We start from the raw sequence: 15,903 nt of genomic DNA on the forward strand, positions 1-15,903 counted from the left end.
AAAGGGCTGTGGCTCTCAAGGTTGGTCTTTATAGCCACAATTCTTCAAACTGCTTATTCAGCTCATTAAAATAGTAACAAGGTAGCAAAGAAATGCTAATTTGCTATTTGAAAARATATAAGTAGATGAAGGTTTAGCTTTTGCAAAGCTGTAACTTTTTTTTTCCCAAGATGTTGGGAAAAGATATCTGAAGTCTACACCTGATCAGCACATCTGGATTTGAGAAACAAAGCTTTTTTTTTACATCACCTTTTTGTGCTGCTTGATCCAAGAGCTTAGGTTCCAAGTGTATCCAAGATTATTATTCTACAGGTGTTAATACCAGATCTCTGGTAGCAGGACAAATTTTGCTTCACAAATTCTGTACAAATTTAGACACACAGTACAGCCATAGTCTGTTAAATTAGCCAGGGTATGATCTGAAGTTTGCCAGTGCAGTGTTACTTACAGAAGAACAAAAGAAATAAAATCTGTTCTAAAACCTGTCTGTACAAAGTCTGTTTTTAGATGAAAATTTTGAGCTAGACTTGCCACTGGAAAAATAGCTTTACTGGGTGCAATTTCTGTTCATGTTCCAGCATCATTCTTTGCTTGTGTCAGCCTGGATGTGATGCCGTACAAGGAACTGATTGATCTGGCACTTTTTTAAGGGAAGAGGGAAGGCTATTAATTTTCAGCTGCATTAATTTTCAATTCAGTACTAAAAGCCCTAATGTCAGAGGTACTGTAGTATTGAATCTGTCCTTTGAGTAGCTCTAAACTTTAGTGATTCTCTATCTGCTTGAGCTAGCCCAAGAATTCATTCTGGCTGTTGACACTGTAGTGAYGTCATGTCCTCTTTCACCAGCAGTGCTTGCTCTTGCTCTGCAACCTGGCGGGACAACACAAAAATCAAAAAAAGGCATAATTTGGACAGGAAAAATTTGCTAATTTACATATCTGGAAGAGAGACCTTATTTTTTGGATACTGTTTTTGTTCAAGATTGCACCACAGTTTATTTCACAAAAGGTCTTATTCTTTATTAGCTGTCTTGAAGATAACAGTCCTTCTTGAAAACCTGCCCATCTGAAGCAATCTTTTTACATTGATCAGTAAGTTTCTATGGTTTTGAAACAATGGAAACTAACCAGAGTACAGGGGTTTATCAGCTGGCTTGCAACTGTGAAACTCACTTTTGAAGAGAAAAGGGTAACTCCATTTTGTCCTCAAGAATGAAATGTGAAACCTAATTCTTTAATAGCCTACGCTTGATAATATCAGAAACCTAAATTCTATGTGAAAGACAGTAATACAAAGACAATGGGGAACCAAAAGAGAAATAAAAACTCTGCATATTCCCTAAAATTTCTAAGTTGCTGAAATTCAGTGAGGAAAAAACAACATTTAAATATATAGGTAAACTTTTTATAATTTCAGTTTATATTTAGATGAAAACAAGAGAACAAATTACGTACTTTTTGGTGCCATGCTTTTATTTAAATGAAAGGAGAAAACTACACTGTACCACATAAGTAGCAATGACAATTTACAGCACAGCATTTGAAAAAATATGGAAGCTATGCTCCATAGAAGTGGACAAGTAAGCACACAATACACTGTACATTTTTTAACAGTGCCCATTAAATCATAATTAAATAGCTGAATTTGGCTTTAAACAGCCAAATAATAAAAACTAACAGTCATACTAAAATAATAATAATAAAAAAAAATCAGTAGCTATCATGACTGTTAGAATCTGAAATTTTGCTCCAAAAACTAAGATGAAAGTTTGGCAATTCAGTTGTAGCAACAATAATAATACCCCTGATGAAAGCACCAGTGTGTTCTGGTAAGGTCAGTGATAAATACTGGCCTTTATGGAAAGCTTTTTTTTTTTTTTTTTTTTTTAAACATGATCCCAACCAAAGATCCACTGTAATTAGAAAATTTGCAGGCTTAAAAAGGAAAAGTGTATCTAGTTTTACTTTTCCTGCATTCAGTAAAACTTTATACTGCGAGCAATGAACTTTTCAACTGCATTATTCACATTCTACTTTTAGACCCTGCACAGATCTTTAACCTGTTGACAAATGTAAATTTCATAATACATTCAGATATATTTAAAATGATTCAAAGAAACCCTCCATCATGTATTTAAGTTCACTTTGATTAGATGGATGTGTGTCTTGATGGTGTTGCAAATCTTCAGTTAAATCATAGCACAGGATTTAGAAAGAAAAAGCCTCCCATGATAAAACTTCTTTTGAAGTTATTCACCATATGTGTATCAGTTAATTCCAACCATCTGGTTTCTTGAACCACTGTATATTATACACAGTTTTATATGGTTATTCAAGATGTTCCTACAATGGTATTTGTAGGAGCTGTCTAACAGGCAGAATGTGCAAACCCTCTTTCCCCTTTTTTTAATGTTATTTATATACTATATACACAATATGTATACACTTGAAATATAAGAGTTACATATCCTGGTCACATACATGCAAACAGTAGGAATCAGCTAACCACAAATAGTTTTGAGCCACATACATATTAAACATGTATTTTAAAGTGTTTTTTCTTTTTTTCTTTTACAGTTTTAACAAATATACATAAATATAACATAAATTACAGTAAAACTGACAGGATTTTTGAGAAAATGTTTATAACCCAGATGCATTGATGCCTAAGGCCTTATAATAATTTTAAAAAAGTACTGTTCTAAACTGTTTAATGACATCTCATTCCTGTGCATCTTTTATATAAGTAAATGAGTACATCATAGTAGTGAGGCTTTATTTCTCTCGAAGCAGTTTAATGAGAGAAATATGAGCATAGTTTTAGTCTCTACTCCCCATGAAGCAGAATGGACTAGATACTTAATAGTACAATACTGTCTTATGTTTATGTAGTTGTCACAACACTGAAACAGAACAGAATCACAAATCATTCAAGTCTTTTCCTGAGAATGAGATTTTTCCCCCAACTAATCCTCTGGTGTACATTGACAAAATAGCCACAGATTTAGGGGAGGCTTCAAGTTTGTAGTTTTTTTTCAGAACAGTGCTGTATGTTAAAAGCAAATTAGAAAAAAAACACTGAAACAGAATAGTGAACTATAAAATAATCAAACGCTGTTTTGGAATAAAATGCAGCCCTTTGTAAATAATACTGAAATATGCTCCAAGTTTATTTTTGTAAATGGTTATATTATAAATTTATTGAAATATCATTCAGGCTTTTTGCCATATGTATTTAAAACTAATAAGCATCACAAGACATCATCTGTTAGAGCGTGTCAAGAAAGCCGTTTACTTAGACATACAGAAAACTCTTATCAGATGTCTATTCCCTAGAAATTGATTTAAGTCTGAGATGGCAGATCTGAAGGCAGGAAGAACAGATAGTGGCCTAGATCTTAAAATCAATGGGAATTAGAAACAACTTCTGAAAGATCTGTGACTTAGTGAATTATGTGATTCTTCTGAATCTTTTTAGTGTTCTGTCAGGCAGACATCAGGGATCTAGCTCTGAATGTTTTAGTAAGTTGCTATTCCTTCCGTGGAGAAGCAGTGACTGACCGTAAACTCACTCTATCTGGAACAATGCAAAATAATACACACTTGCTTAAACTGTTTAAGAGGTCCACCAAATCTTTTTACTTTGTATTTTAATGGGATTATGAGCAAGCACATGGTCAATCATTACATCACAGATGGTAACTTATTAAAACAGGAATAACTGCATCATCTAACTATACCCTGAGTTGTTAATCAGTTCATTTGAAGAATACTTCTCTCTAGGCAGCTCAAAGATTTTTACCTTACTGTTTAGTCTATAAGCAAACCAGTATTATTTAATTGAAATGGAATTAGAAATATTCAGGGGAATGAATCTTGATTTTGTTACAGCATACAATGAGGATCTTGCAGAACAGACCCATTCAGCTGTTCTTCAGTGACATATAACTTACCATTTAGTCTTCACCATAAGAGCCAATATGTAAAGTTCAATGGTATTGAGGATATTAAGAAGTATTTCTTTAGTGAAAGAAAAAATATTTCAAGACAAGCACAAATACAAACGTATAAGGCAACAGATGTAAAAAAAATATGTAGTTTGAGTCACTAAAGATGAACATTCAGTGCTTCAGTGTATCCAATCAAAATACAGAGCAAATATACTCTATATATTGTATTAGCACATAAAAATCTCCACACGAGTCAAACATTTCCATAATCAGTTGTAAGTATCACCTAAGCGATAATCTTCTGTACTCCTAAATATTGTGTTTACATTCCAGTTGGGCATGATAATAGAACTTGGTGTCCAGTTTTAAGAGTCTCGTTGGCAACTAGAAATCTATTTTCTATAGGCAGTAAAGATGAAGTGCAAGTTTATCATAATTGTCTGAAGCAAAAATTGTTCCCATGTACTATGCCTTGGTGGGTAAAAGTTTCTTAGGAGTTACTGGTCTCTTGGTTTGCCACAAATGGCTGTGAATGGTAATTGCATCAACACTGGCAGACAAAGTTTTAGCAGGTATGTGGCTAAACTGCTTCCTGTCAGAGTTGTATTTATACAGTCCCTCTATCATTTTCTTTGTGATAGATTTGGGACCTATCCCCGTCAATTTATTGATTTCTTCAGTATCAGGGCAGTATGTATATAAGGATCTGAACTGGCAGCCTGAATCCCGGAACAAGATTAAGAAATTATTGGCATCGGATTTTTCCATTTCCTTTAAAAGAAAGAAAGAAAAAAAAAAGATTCACAATATGAATTTTGCATTGCAGTTAGAAAGCATACAAAATTTTTGAATTTTCATTTTGTTTTTTTTTGTTTTTTTTTCTATCAGAGCTGATAAGTATATCTAACACTTTCCATTAGAAGACCTTATTTTCCATCATTACAATTTGCTCCGCTTTAACTATTTGAATTTTGACACGGTAGSTATCTTTCTCAGGCAAAACCTTATTCAGACAATTTCGGCTATACCTGTTTAGTTGTCCCTAAGGAACAGACATCCTAAAAGATTTTTTTTGCCCAAATAAAAAATGTTAGAGCCATTTCATCAAACAAGTCTAATACTTTTAAGTTTTGGAATAGGAACTTTAGACATGTCTAGATGTCTAAAAGATCCTCCAGTTATGTTCCTCCAGCATTTTCTGTCATCTCTGAATCCATTCAAGTTTGGTCAAACTGTAAAGTCAGTTGAAGTGTATTATCAAAGGTTCTTTATAAGGTGAAATTTTCAAAGATTTCTATTCCATCCCTATATAGCTTCTATGGGACATGTGCCCTGAACACACACACAACTTCAGCCAAGTGAATATGCTGCATCCTGGAGTTAGCATGACCTTTTTGCAGCTGTTCTTTCCTGGGATTTCTGGGGGTTATTATACTCCCAGTCACTGGACCTGAAAGAGTTTGTCTCAGTGTCTCACTTGTCATTTTTGGAAAGCATCTGCAGAGAGAGAGAAGGCAGCATCCTGACATGAAGCCAGAATTAGAAGAGTCAAAGGGGCAGAAATACTGTCATGAAATTTGCTCCAGAAAAGGAATTAAATCCAGATTCTAAATACCTGTGTTCTTTGACCTATTTAATCTGTCAGATTTGTCACAGTTGATGAAAGGAACAGTCCCATTTCTCATCCTCAAACTCCTGGCTATTCCTTTTGCATGGAAACATAAGGGTCCCTGAGTTCTGACCCTTAAAACATTTGTACCAGCTTAAGAGAAAAGGCTGGAAAGCACCTTTCTGTGGCAGTAAGTCCTGAATTTGTCCTGCTGTTTACAAACAGCAGAAAAGTCTATGAGGTATGTATTTCACTCCTTTCTGTTTGTAAACACAGAGCATAGCAGCCTACTGCTGGGATCTATTCAGTTCAAGTGGTATAAAGTTGTGCTTTAGTTCTAACGGTCCCAGTTTAAGGATTGGTATGTATAAAATGGATATTTTTCATGTTATGGAAAACAACTTTGTGAACAAATGATAAAAATCTTGATGTTGAAGTTGCCATATTAAGCAGGGAGTAACTATCAGTTAACATGTCTATTAATTATTTCAGCTTCCCCTGCTGTGAGTGTAATGTGATAACTATCGTTTCTACAGTACTATTGAATCATTTGGTCTACAGAGGAAACAGGTCACAGAGGTTACTCAAGCCTTTTAGTAAGAGATGACAACCTCAGAAGAAGATTCCTTTCACTATTTCCATTTATACTTGCATGTCTTTCTAGTATCTTACTGTGGTTTGATTTAGGTGTTTGCTTTTAGGGAAAAAATACCCTTACCTCCAATATCTTTTTCTTTTGACCTTCATTTACTTTTCCAGCCAAGCAGCAATGTGCCAGAGCATTCTGAATTATATACTTATTGGATTTAGCACTGGGTTCTTTGAAGAGCTTTGGTCCTATGGAAGAGGAATGTCAAATTATCTAAGTTAATAAATCAACACAGAGTGATTTTAAATGCTGTGAAGCACTTTGCATGCATAAAAATATAAATCCAGGAATTGAACAGAATTAGGCTAGAAACCACAAATTTCACAAACAAATAAACTGCCACTCCTTTGTTATTTCTGTATCGAATGATTAGACCTAAATTTATCAATGCAATTGTCAACAATGAAACCGGAGATCCTTTCAGCTAGTAACAGCTTTGCTTAAAAATATCTTTCATTATCGAACCATCATTATTGGGCAGTCTTGGTAACATAGCTCATCTCACAGAACCCTTTCTGTGAACAGCAAAATGTTTTGTGTTTCTAAAATAAAATTTTAGTCATCTAGGAAAGAGCAAATTCTTTCTCTTTTTCAGGGGTGACATTTATAACAATCAAGTTGATGCAGTGCTTAGAGTAACTGTAATCTGTCTACCTTAGAATCCTTGAAATGTTTTACCCCAAAACAGGGATGAAAGATCTGGCCTGACACTTGCCAAGTTATTCCACCTCTCAAAAGGCTTGATTCATCTGGTTGAAGTAGAAATCACTGTTTTAATACTGGGAAGATACACATACTGGTGTCAAGACCTTGGTGGGGAGGGGAGTGGGGTGAAGGCACATAAACACCAATTCTGAGTCTTAGAAAGGAACATAACATACAAGCCATTATTGATTAAATTTAAAATTAAATCTCAAATTCTCTATGCTTTGGGAAGAAAAGGCTAGAATGAAGACAAAAAAAAGCTGCATGAAATCTGACTGACAATGTGAAGATATCAAAAAAACATGAAAAAAGCCTTCTGTTGAATTCCTCAGAATTGTATGTTGCTCCATTTAAAAATAAATTCTACAAAATAATAGTTAAAGAAGATCTGCAGCATTATGGGCCTTCCTGAGAATAATCAAGAGGACTATCCAGGCAGAGTCTTGCTATCACTTCTGTAATTTAATTTGAGATGCATTAAGCAGTGCACCAGACACATAGTGACTGAAGTTTCATGCTTTAAAAACAGTTACTTTCTAATCTCCAGAATGAGCACTTTGCCTTTCTAGACTGTAGTCATTTCAGCAATGTGGAAAGGAGATCAGATTATTTTCAAAACAAACATTTGCCAGCACAGACAGAGTTATGCAGGCCCATCAATCAAACTCAATCTCCCTAAATTTTTTGTAATTCTTTTTTAAATTGAGATTAAATTTCAACTCTTCTTGCCTTGCTAGAGAGAATACTGAAACACAAAGAATTACTTGGGAGCCTGTTTGCTGTTTTGCAGCCTAACTGCAGTTTATCCTGGCTATTTCACATACCACAAGTGTTACTGAATCAGTACTTTTATTCTGGATTTTAAAACTGTATTATTAACATCTATGTTAGAGGAGATTAAAGTTACATTTCTAAGGAAACATTCTCAATCAAGTTTTAGGCATCCACATACAGATAAGTGGAAACTTTTCATACACAGAGCCACTAACAGCAGGTACTTTTCTGAAATCTATTGCCACTGACCTGTGTACTCTGTAGCAGAGGCAACTGAAGAAGTTGTAGATGCATTCTCCCAATCTTTTTCCCCATTACGACTACCACAGCGACTTGGAGATAAGAACCCTTCCACAGACTCAGACCTAAACATTAAATTGAGAATCTATTTAAAAACTTCACATTTTTTCAGCAAAGAAACCTTCTAACATGAAAAGAGAGCAGACTGTATTAAAGCAGTACATTGTGATTTGAATTGTAGACTGTAAACCTAAATGCACGATATTTACAGAAGAAATTCATGGATAACTGAGTTCATCTTCTGTATAAAGCATTTTGAGTGATGCAAGAAGTTATTTAGATGAGGTTGATGTCAATAAATTTTGGTCTGTATCTGAGRGAAAGAATTCTAACAATGTATTTTAGGATGTGGAATGGAATATTCTCACTAAGCAGAAACCTGGCTACTTTTACATTTGTACTAGCAAAACAATGTCATCTCATATAGCGAGCAAGACAGTTCTTGAGAGGATGATGAATGCAAAGTAAATATTTCTTTCATTTATACTTATCATTACAGCAATTGTCAGTGAGAACTGCTAAATTTAAGACAGCAAACCAATTTTTTCTAATTTTTGTTTTCACAAGCAATAACTTCAGTGCTGTAATTCTTCGGACCCCTCACACATAAATAATTTCACTTATGAAAGATCTAAATAAGATTCTATCATGTTTTCTTAAATTATTACAAGATATTTGAAGTTCTTTTATTGTGGCTACTGCAAAAGCCAGTCAAATTTTCATCTTGGAATGGAAGCTTTCCTGAGTCAGAAGAAAAGCACTGCTAGCCTGAAATAAGGAAGAAAGTGATGTTATAATGACATTCCTCTGCACACCCAAATGACTTCCAGTAAAATCAGCAATAGCTGGAAGTTCAATTTATAATATATTCTGCACCTTTTGTATCACTGAAATTCACTCAGTATGATCATCAAAAGAAAATTCTGACATGAGGAAAAGGCAAAAGTGTGGGTTTGGAAATTTACTGAAAATTCTTCCAACTCTTTTAATCTCAGCAATTTTCAATGAATTTTATTGTTTAAAAAAAAAAAATCAAACCTCTAAGTCAAATGTGAAACTATAGGAAGATGGTTCAGTACAAGCATAGTATAGCACTGCACAACTAAAGCTACATAGGTAAGGGTCATCTCCTGTAATGTCTGTCTAGAAAAGCTACATCAAGCCTCTTCTAATAGCTAATATAACTATAATAAATCCCACTCAATCAGAACTGATCATTTTAAAAGATGCCAAGAGGTGTGAGCATATTTGAATCATTTTATTAGTTTCTAAAGTAATAACCAGAAAATCAGTTCTCAAGATATCAAGGAAATTGAAAGGCCAATTGAAAACAGCTGCAGGGCTGTCAGAGTTGATGGGTAATGCATAGTAACCATGAAAACATGACATGTGATATAGTAACATATAATACTCCTAATCAAATCCCTCTTCCTAGTTTGGCTTTCTTCCCTCTTCCCTTCTTTTTATACAAAAATTAGTATTTCTCTGAATATATTTTATTATATGGAAACAATCAGTTTTTCTTCTCTGAATTATAATATAGATTTTGTATGTAAGATTAAGAACATTCTGTTATTTCTATCTTTTATAATTTCTTGTGTTTTGTTTTATTGTATTTAATGTTATCTCATTTTCAGGTATAAAATAAATAAATTCTGCTGTTTGGAGTAGGCCAAAGTCCTAGTAAGCACTTAACAGTTTCCTGAACCACTGCTATGGGGAAAAAAAAAATAGCAAAGAAGCTGATATGTTAAAAAAGGGAAAAACAAGTTAGGTAGCTGCATTCAGGCGTTAATAAAATACCCACAAGATGAGACCTAAATGCAAGCAGGTGAATTAAAAAGAYTGTGTGAATAGCATTTTGTTTTGACCTCATTTATAGCTGCCCAACTGGTTTACCCACTAGAATTTGTGAAACAAATGACTGTGCTCAGTTCCTAATGACTTACAGTGGAAACAATGTCTTAGATCAGGAAAACATATCTCCTCTTGGAGTTCAAAATACACACATTACCTCTTTAAAATTCATGCTAGCTTTATGTAGATGATTATCAAATTTTATTAAATTAAATGGTTACTGTAGCTTTACCTTGGTGTTCTCTTGCCTGACTGCACACTCTCACTGTCCCCCGTATTCAGTGATGCCAATGAAAGACTAGATACTGAAAAAACACGATAAAGCTGTGAACCTGGATAAAAACAAAGTTAAAGTTTATAAAAACCTGTGCAAATAGCAGAGTCTGTTCATTAGACCCAACACCAGCATCAGAAAATTGGTAAGAGCTTTTATATGAGACTCTTACTCCTATATATGATATACCTGCATGCATATGTGGTGCACTTCATGTAAACATTTGCAGACACCCAGCCAATTAAACAAATGCAGCAAGCTGGGGTAGTCTGGGATTAAACATTAATGTGAGGCATGGACACAGAAATATGGACACTATGCAAATCAAAGAATGCAAACAAAGTTTAAAAGCCCCCATAAAATAGAGCTAATTATAAGGGACTTAATTTAAAGCTTGGAACAGATTCTGGGAAGGCAGCAAGGGAGTATTTTAAATTACACTGGAAGACAGAGGGAAGCAGCTAGAGGAAATACAGCAAAATAACAAGGCTATATGATGCCGTAACAGAAGGGATCAGTGAGCAGTCTGGTTACTTTTTTCTAATTGTGAATTGGCAATACTTCTTCCAATCAATACACAGCTATTTCATATCTAACTGAATGCTAAATTTTTCCAGATTACTGCTGCTAGGCTCTTAACTATACATGCAGTAGGTGAGTGAGTGAAATAGAATAAAAGACACAAAAGTATAAAGGTAACTTTTCTATTCTAATTCTGTCTGTATTACACAGGAGCTTAAGTACTCTTACCTTATAGTCACCATTTTATTTATCAATGTCTTATCTCTCAAGTGTTATTCATTCTTAGCTCTACAGGTGTAAGAAGAGATTAGTGACTGGGAAGAATACATGAGTGTCTATGAAACTTAAGTCACATATGTTCGTGCTTCTGCTAGGTTTTCACACAGTTAAGCTTTTTGCATGTTCATATATGCATGCATGCATAACAGGTAAGTGACATTCATCTTTTCATTTCTATTTGCAAATTTTGCTTTCCAATTTGGTCACATGCAGCTTCAGTTTAGCACAAGACACTATTAAATGCATGTGCTTGTTAGTACCAAAAAACAAGCTGGTGTTTTAGCATGAACAGACTCTTTCCACATTAATATTTGTTACCTGGTGGACCTTTGACTGGTGTTTTAGGTGATTCAATATGGTCTCTATGAATAGATTTTGGACGTGGCTTTTTTTGTTTGGTTGAGAGGGAACGTGGCTTTATGACTATATCCATTTCTTCCATAAGCTTTAGTTGTTTCCTTCTCATATATTCTTGCTTAATGAATTCTCTCCGTGCTCGTTCATCCTCCTTCTTCTGACGTTCTTCTTCTGTTTTGCGTCTAAAAAGATCAACAAATGAATTCAGTAGTAGAAACTTTCCAAGTCAACAGTTCTAACTATCACATTACCAGTAGGCATTAGATTTTTGGAACTTTACAGTTCTCAGACATCAGTAAGAGGAACTTACTCTTTTACAAATTTCAAATAGTTTAAACTCTTTGGGGTGGTGTTACTAGAAAAATCAATACCATGTTTATTAGCTGAGTAGGTACTGTATATTTGTGCAGGAAGAAGCCCAAAGTGATAAGTTCTCCCTCAGAATATGAAGCACAGGGATCAGTAATGCTCCGAGGAGCTTCACTCAGGGCTCATGTGGAGTCTGAGCAACAGGCTGATGCCACCTGCTGATTTCACAGGACCGCTGGCATGGGTCCTCAGCTGGGCTCCTTAGCACATCTGGTTCTAGGATTAATGATAATCTTGGATATTAAGACTGACTGCAATTTTTGACATGAAAGTTACAATCTTAACTAAAGCAGACATTTGTATGTTCACTGTTACTGATCATTTGGATCAGTGCATGTGGTTAGTTTTACCTTGTTTCTTCCTTCTTATGCTCTAGCTCTGCTTCCAGCTGCTGCTTTCGAAGCAGAGTCTCTCTTTCTCTTCTCAAACGCTTCTCCAGTAACGCTGCTCGTTTCATTGCCATATCATTTTCTGCCTTTTGATCATCCTAGCAGCAACAGTATTTGAAGGAAAAGGACCCCAAAATATTAAGATCTCTGAATTCAGCAACTGATGATCCTAAGTCATTAGAAGCTTCATTCTGTAGACTGGGTTGCAATATCCTAACATACTTCTGCAGTATTTGAAATAAGCTTATTTTACAAGATTTCTGTTAAAACTATTAAAACTTTTCATAAAGGAATTTTTCTTTCCTAAGTCAAACATAAAAGTTAACATTGATATGAAAACTAGCTAGGTGAAATATTCTAGTTCAGAATCAGATCCCACACTGTGCAAACTCCTATATTCAGCTTCAGAAGATTCCACATGTCTGGACACGGAGGTAACTCATCACAAAAAGCAGTAACTATGCAACATATGAAAATAACTTGGGCTGATCAAGCCAGGTGTTTTGTTACCACTGAGGAACACTCTCAGACAAGCAGGGCACATCTCAGATGCAAGATTTTGAGGTACTCCAAGATGGAAATTCAAAATCTTGATGGTGTTCAGTGTCCATGCCACACTCTTACAATGTGTGTTATAGTTCAAAGCCTGCCTAAAAGTAACTATTTAATAAGACAATAGGGAGTGTTCTCAATTACCAACTTCAAAAGGGAGTCTTAGAAGAATGTAGTCCCTCAGCTAGCCAGGAGAGGGAGAGATTGCAATTCAGAGACATTCAACACACGCACACATAAAAGAGGCTGGAGGTACTTTACAAGCCTTCATTTAAATTTGGGGGTGGGATGGGATGAGATGAGGGTGAGGGAGAGGATATGAGCATGTTTAACTAAGGGCACTAACACTTCTGTTAAAAATAAATCTACATTCAGCATGCATCTTCCTTATCAAAACCCCCAAGCACTCTTCCACAGCTATGAATGGAAAGGGGTGCTCTGGCACACTTGGAACTGCAGTGTGGTAAAATCTGACCACTCTTACAATGACAAGGGCAAAAGATACGCTCACACTTTGAGTCGCAGAACCATCTGCTTTGACTTCAATGGAAAGTCATCACTGAAACRCCGTATCTGAAGCAAGAAGTTCCCTTTCAAAGAAAACTGTGTAGCAAACAAATATCCACTTAGTTTTCTTACCTTAAAAAAGAATCCACAACACACTTTCTGGTCATCCTCAAATTGTTCTCTATCACTCTCACCTTCGTATTTCTCAACAGATACTTCAGCTTTTTCTGGTGGCTTCAAATCTGATAGGGAAACTTCAATTAAGTTAACTGTTTTGGGAGCTGTTGTTGGTAAAACTGGTTGACTTAGCTGATCTTCATTTGGGGTGAGGCAGACAGTTTCTGTAATGGGCTGAGATAATACTTCAGAAACATTCGATTCAAGAGGCTTAATCTTTTCTTCCAACTTCTGTTCACACTGTTTCAAAATTTTTGGTCCTTCTTTTGCTACTTCCTCTGTAGACTTGACTTCCTTCAAAAGATTTCCCTTTAACTGAGGTTCATCTATGTGTTCACCATCATCTCCAAAGCAAACAAATGATCTAGTCTGAATGGGAACCTGACTTGGAGAAAATCTTCTCAAACGAGGAAGGCTATCCACAGACCGTGGGGCAGTCAAGGTACGATTTAAAGGCGTTATTTTTAATTCATTTGGCCTAGGAGTCCTTTGCATTTTAACGGGAAAAGAAGCATTCTTCCTGTTAGAAGACTGTGGGGATTGATGTGTAGAGCGAGGAGAATCCTGTGCAAAAGATGCAATGGGAGATGGAGTTCCCATTTGCCTTGAGGAAGATTTAAACTCCCGAATCTGCTTCTGAGGAGAAGGCTGAGGAGGAGAAATAACCCAAGCCTGCTGTTCTCTCATTTGCATCAACATCTCTTGTTGAAGGGATAGACGTTGCATTTCTTGTTGTAGGAAGTGTAGGGAAGAATTTAGTTTTTCAATAGATTTTGTATACTCTAAGATGTCTCCTTCATTAAAATTTTCTTCTGAGGGGCTTGCTAAATTCCATTGCTTTTCAGCATCCATAGGAGTAGCAGGAGACTTTAACCATTTGTTGTGAGCACTTTCAGGGTTTTCTTTTATTACTTCTGAAGTCTTATTACTTTGTTCATCTGTTTTTTGAGTTTCTTTTTCTTTCAATCGATTACTATCAGTGAATACCTTCTCATCTTCAGCTCCTGCTGCTTCTTCTCGAAGAGGTGATACTCCATCACCTTTCTTTTTCACAACATTAAGAAAAGCTGTTCTTCCCATTTTCTGCCGCTGCTTAGTGAATGCAGCTTCAACTTTCTTCTTCTGTGCTTCAATGGCTCGCCTCTTTTCCTCTAATTTCATCCTAAGATGTACCATTTCAGAAGCCAGTAACTGTGTAGTGTCTCTTCCTTGAGGAACAGATGTTTCCTCAGGAATATGAGCCCAAGCAACCACATGAGGAATATTCAGCTCAGACCCTTCTGGTGTGGTTTTCTGCGAACTGCTTCCACTGCTCCTACTATCTGTGTGATTCAACTTCCTGAATTTCTGCTCTGCAAAGCTAGTCATTTTAACCCCTGAGCTTGAAGAAGCACTGCTACCTGCCTGTGATTTGGTGCTTACTGAGCTGGGACAGGGACTTAGTTGATCTCTGTGATTGCTACCTCGTATGTCATAATCCTGAAGAAATTTAGATGGTTCTTCCATGTCAGAGTCCATGCTTACAGTATAATCTCTCAAAGAAGAATCCTCATCCATAGTCTCTGGAATATCTTCTGATGGAACATGTATTCCAGTATCTACTTCTGTATTGTCAGTCACAGGGCTCAGAGCACCTTTCGTATCTGTAACAATATCAGGGGTAGACTGATTTGGTTTAATATTTGAATTTAAGATACTCATTTCCTGACTGTGAAGAAAAAAACCATTTGTGATTTGGTCTTGCTGGATAACTCTGGGAGATTTTTGAGTGTCATGAATTATCTGCAAAGCCTCTTCAATGCTTGGTGTCTCAATCTGATTGCCAAAATCATCCAGAACTGCTCTGTTTTGCAGAGCTCCATTTGGAAACCTGTAGTGGCTGCTCTCATTGGCATTTCTTTGATTTGTGGTGATGGCCTTTGTGTCTTTATGAGATATCATGTCCTTTTCTTCTTCAATATCTTGATTTTCCTCTTCTCCATTTACTGGCTTGAAGGATAGATTTTTTCTAATATGTTTGGGCATGCGGTTGATATTTAGTGTAAGGCCTTCATTGCTCACAGATCTAGTAATTCCTCTGTTTGGAGTAGATACTGGAATGCTTTTTTCTTTGTCAAAAGAAATGTCAAATGAAACTCCATGTAATGATGACCTAATTCAGATTAGAATAAAGAAAATAACTGAGAAACTCAAGGTTAATAATAAAATATTCACAAATTTAAAATGATTTTAAAGCTGTAATATTAAATCAATTGCTATGTGTACTGCATTTTGACTAGCTTCATATGCAAATACAACAGATTAAAATGCACAATTAAATAGAATATAACAACATTTTCTTTAGAGCCAGCCAATTTTTTTTTTATTACTTTGGGATAAACTCAGGACACTTTAGGAATATACGAATTGCCATACTAGATCAGAAGGAACGTGAGAAAAGGCACGCAATTTGCACTTACTGAATAACCCATCACTATAACTCTTACCAGTTTAAATTTACTTTCCATCTAACAGTTTGTGAATGGTCTAATTGAAAAGCAAATCATCTAACCTGACAGTTCTTATAATCCACAAAATAATACAATTTTAATCATACTTAGCTCATTAGCGCAGTGACTCTTACCACTTCTATT

The 15,903-nt window shown here is 35.6% G+C and overlaps 1 protein-coding gene across 9 annotated transcripts in view; it reads right to left on the reverse strand.

Moving 5' to 3' along the window:
* Positions 1–1,452: 1,452 nt before the first annotated feature.
* Positions 1,453–15,903, reverse strand: part of CAMSAP2 (calmodulin regulated spectrin associated protein family member 2) — a 97,836-nt gene continuing 83,385 nt past the window's right edge. For 4 of the 9 annotated variants that reach the window (XM_026087844.1, XM_026087842.1, XM_026087845.1 and 1 more), the window contains 7 exons: positions 13,226–15,422; positions 11,996–12,132; positions 11,238–11,458; positions 10,077–10,176; positions 7,937–8,052; positions 6,278–6,396; positions 1,453–4,721 (listed from right to left, as the gene is read on the reverse strand). In XM_026087844.1, coding sequence (XP_025943629.1) covers positions 4,416–4,721; positions 6,278–6,396; positions 7,937–8,052; positions 10,077–10,176; positions 11,238–11,458; positions 11,996–12,132; positions 13,226–15,422 — 3,196 coding nt within the window. In that variant the 3' untranslated portion in view covers positions 1,453–4,415. Of the gene's footprint in view, positions 4,722–6,277; positions 6,397–7,936; positions 8,053–8,655; positions 8,756–10,076; positions 10,177–11,237; positions 11,459–11,995; positions 12,133–13,225; positions 15,423–15,903 lie in introns of those variants that run through there. The other 5 variants (XM_026087849.1, XM_026087843.1, XR_003257046.1 and 2 more) reach the window with 5 other exon arrangements.

Source organism: Apteryx rowi, unplaced genomic scaffold, assembly GCF_003343035.1.
Source record: "Apteryx rowi isolate R43461 unplaced genomic scaffold, aptRow1 scaffold_74, whole genome shotgun sequence".
Lineage (NCBI taxonomy): Eukaryota > Metazoa > Chordata > Aves > Apterygiformes > Apterygidae > Apteryx > Apteryx rowi.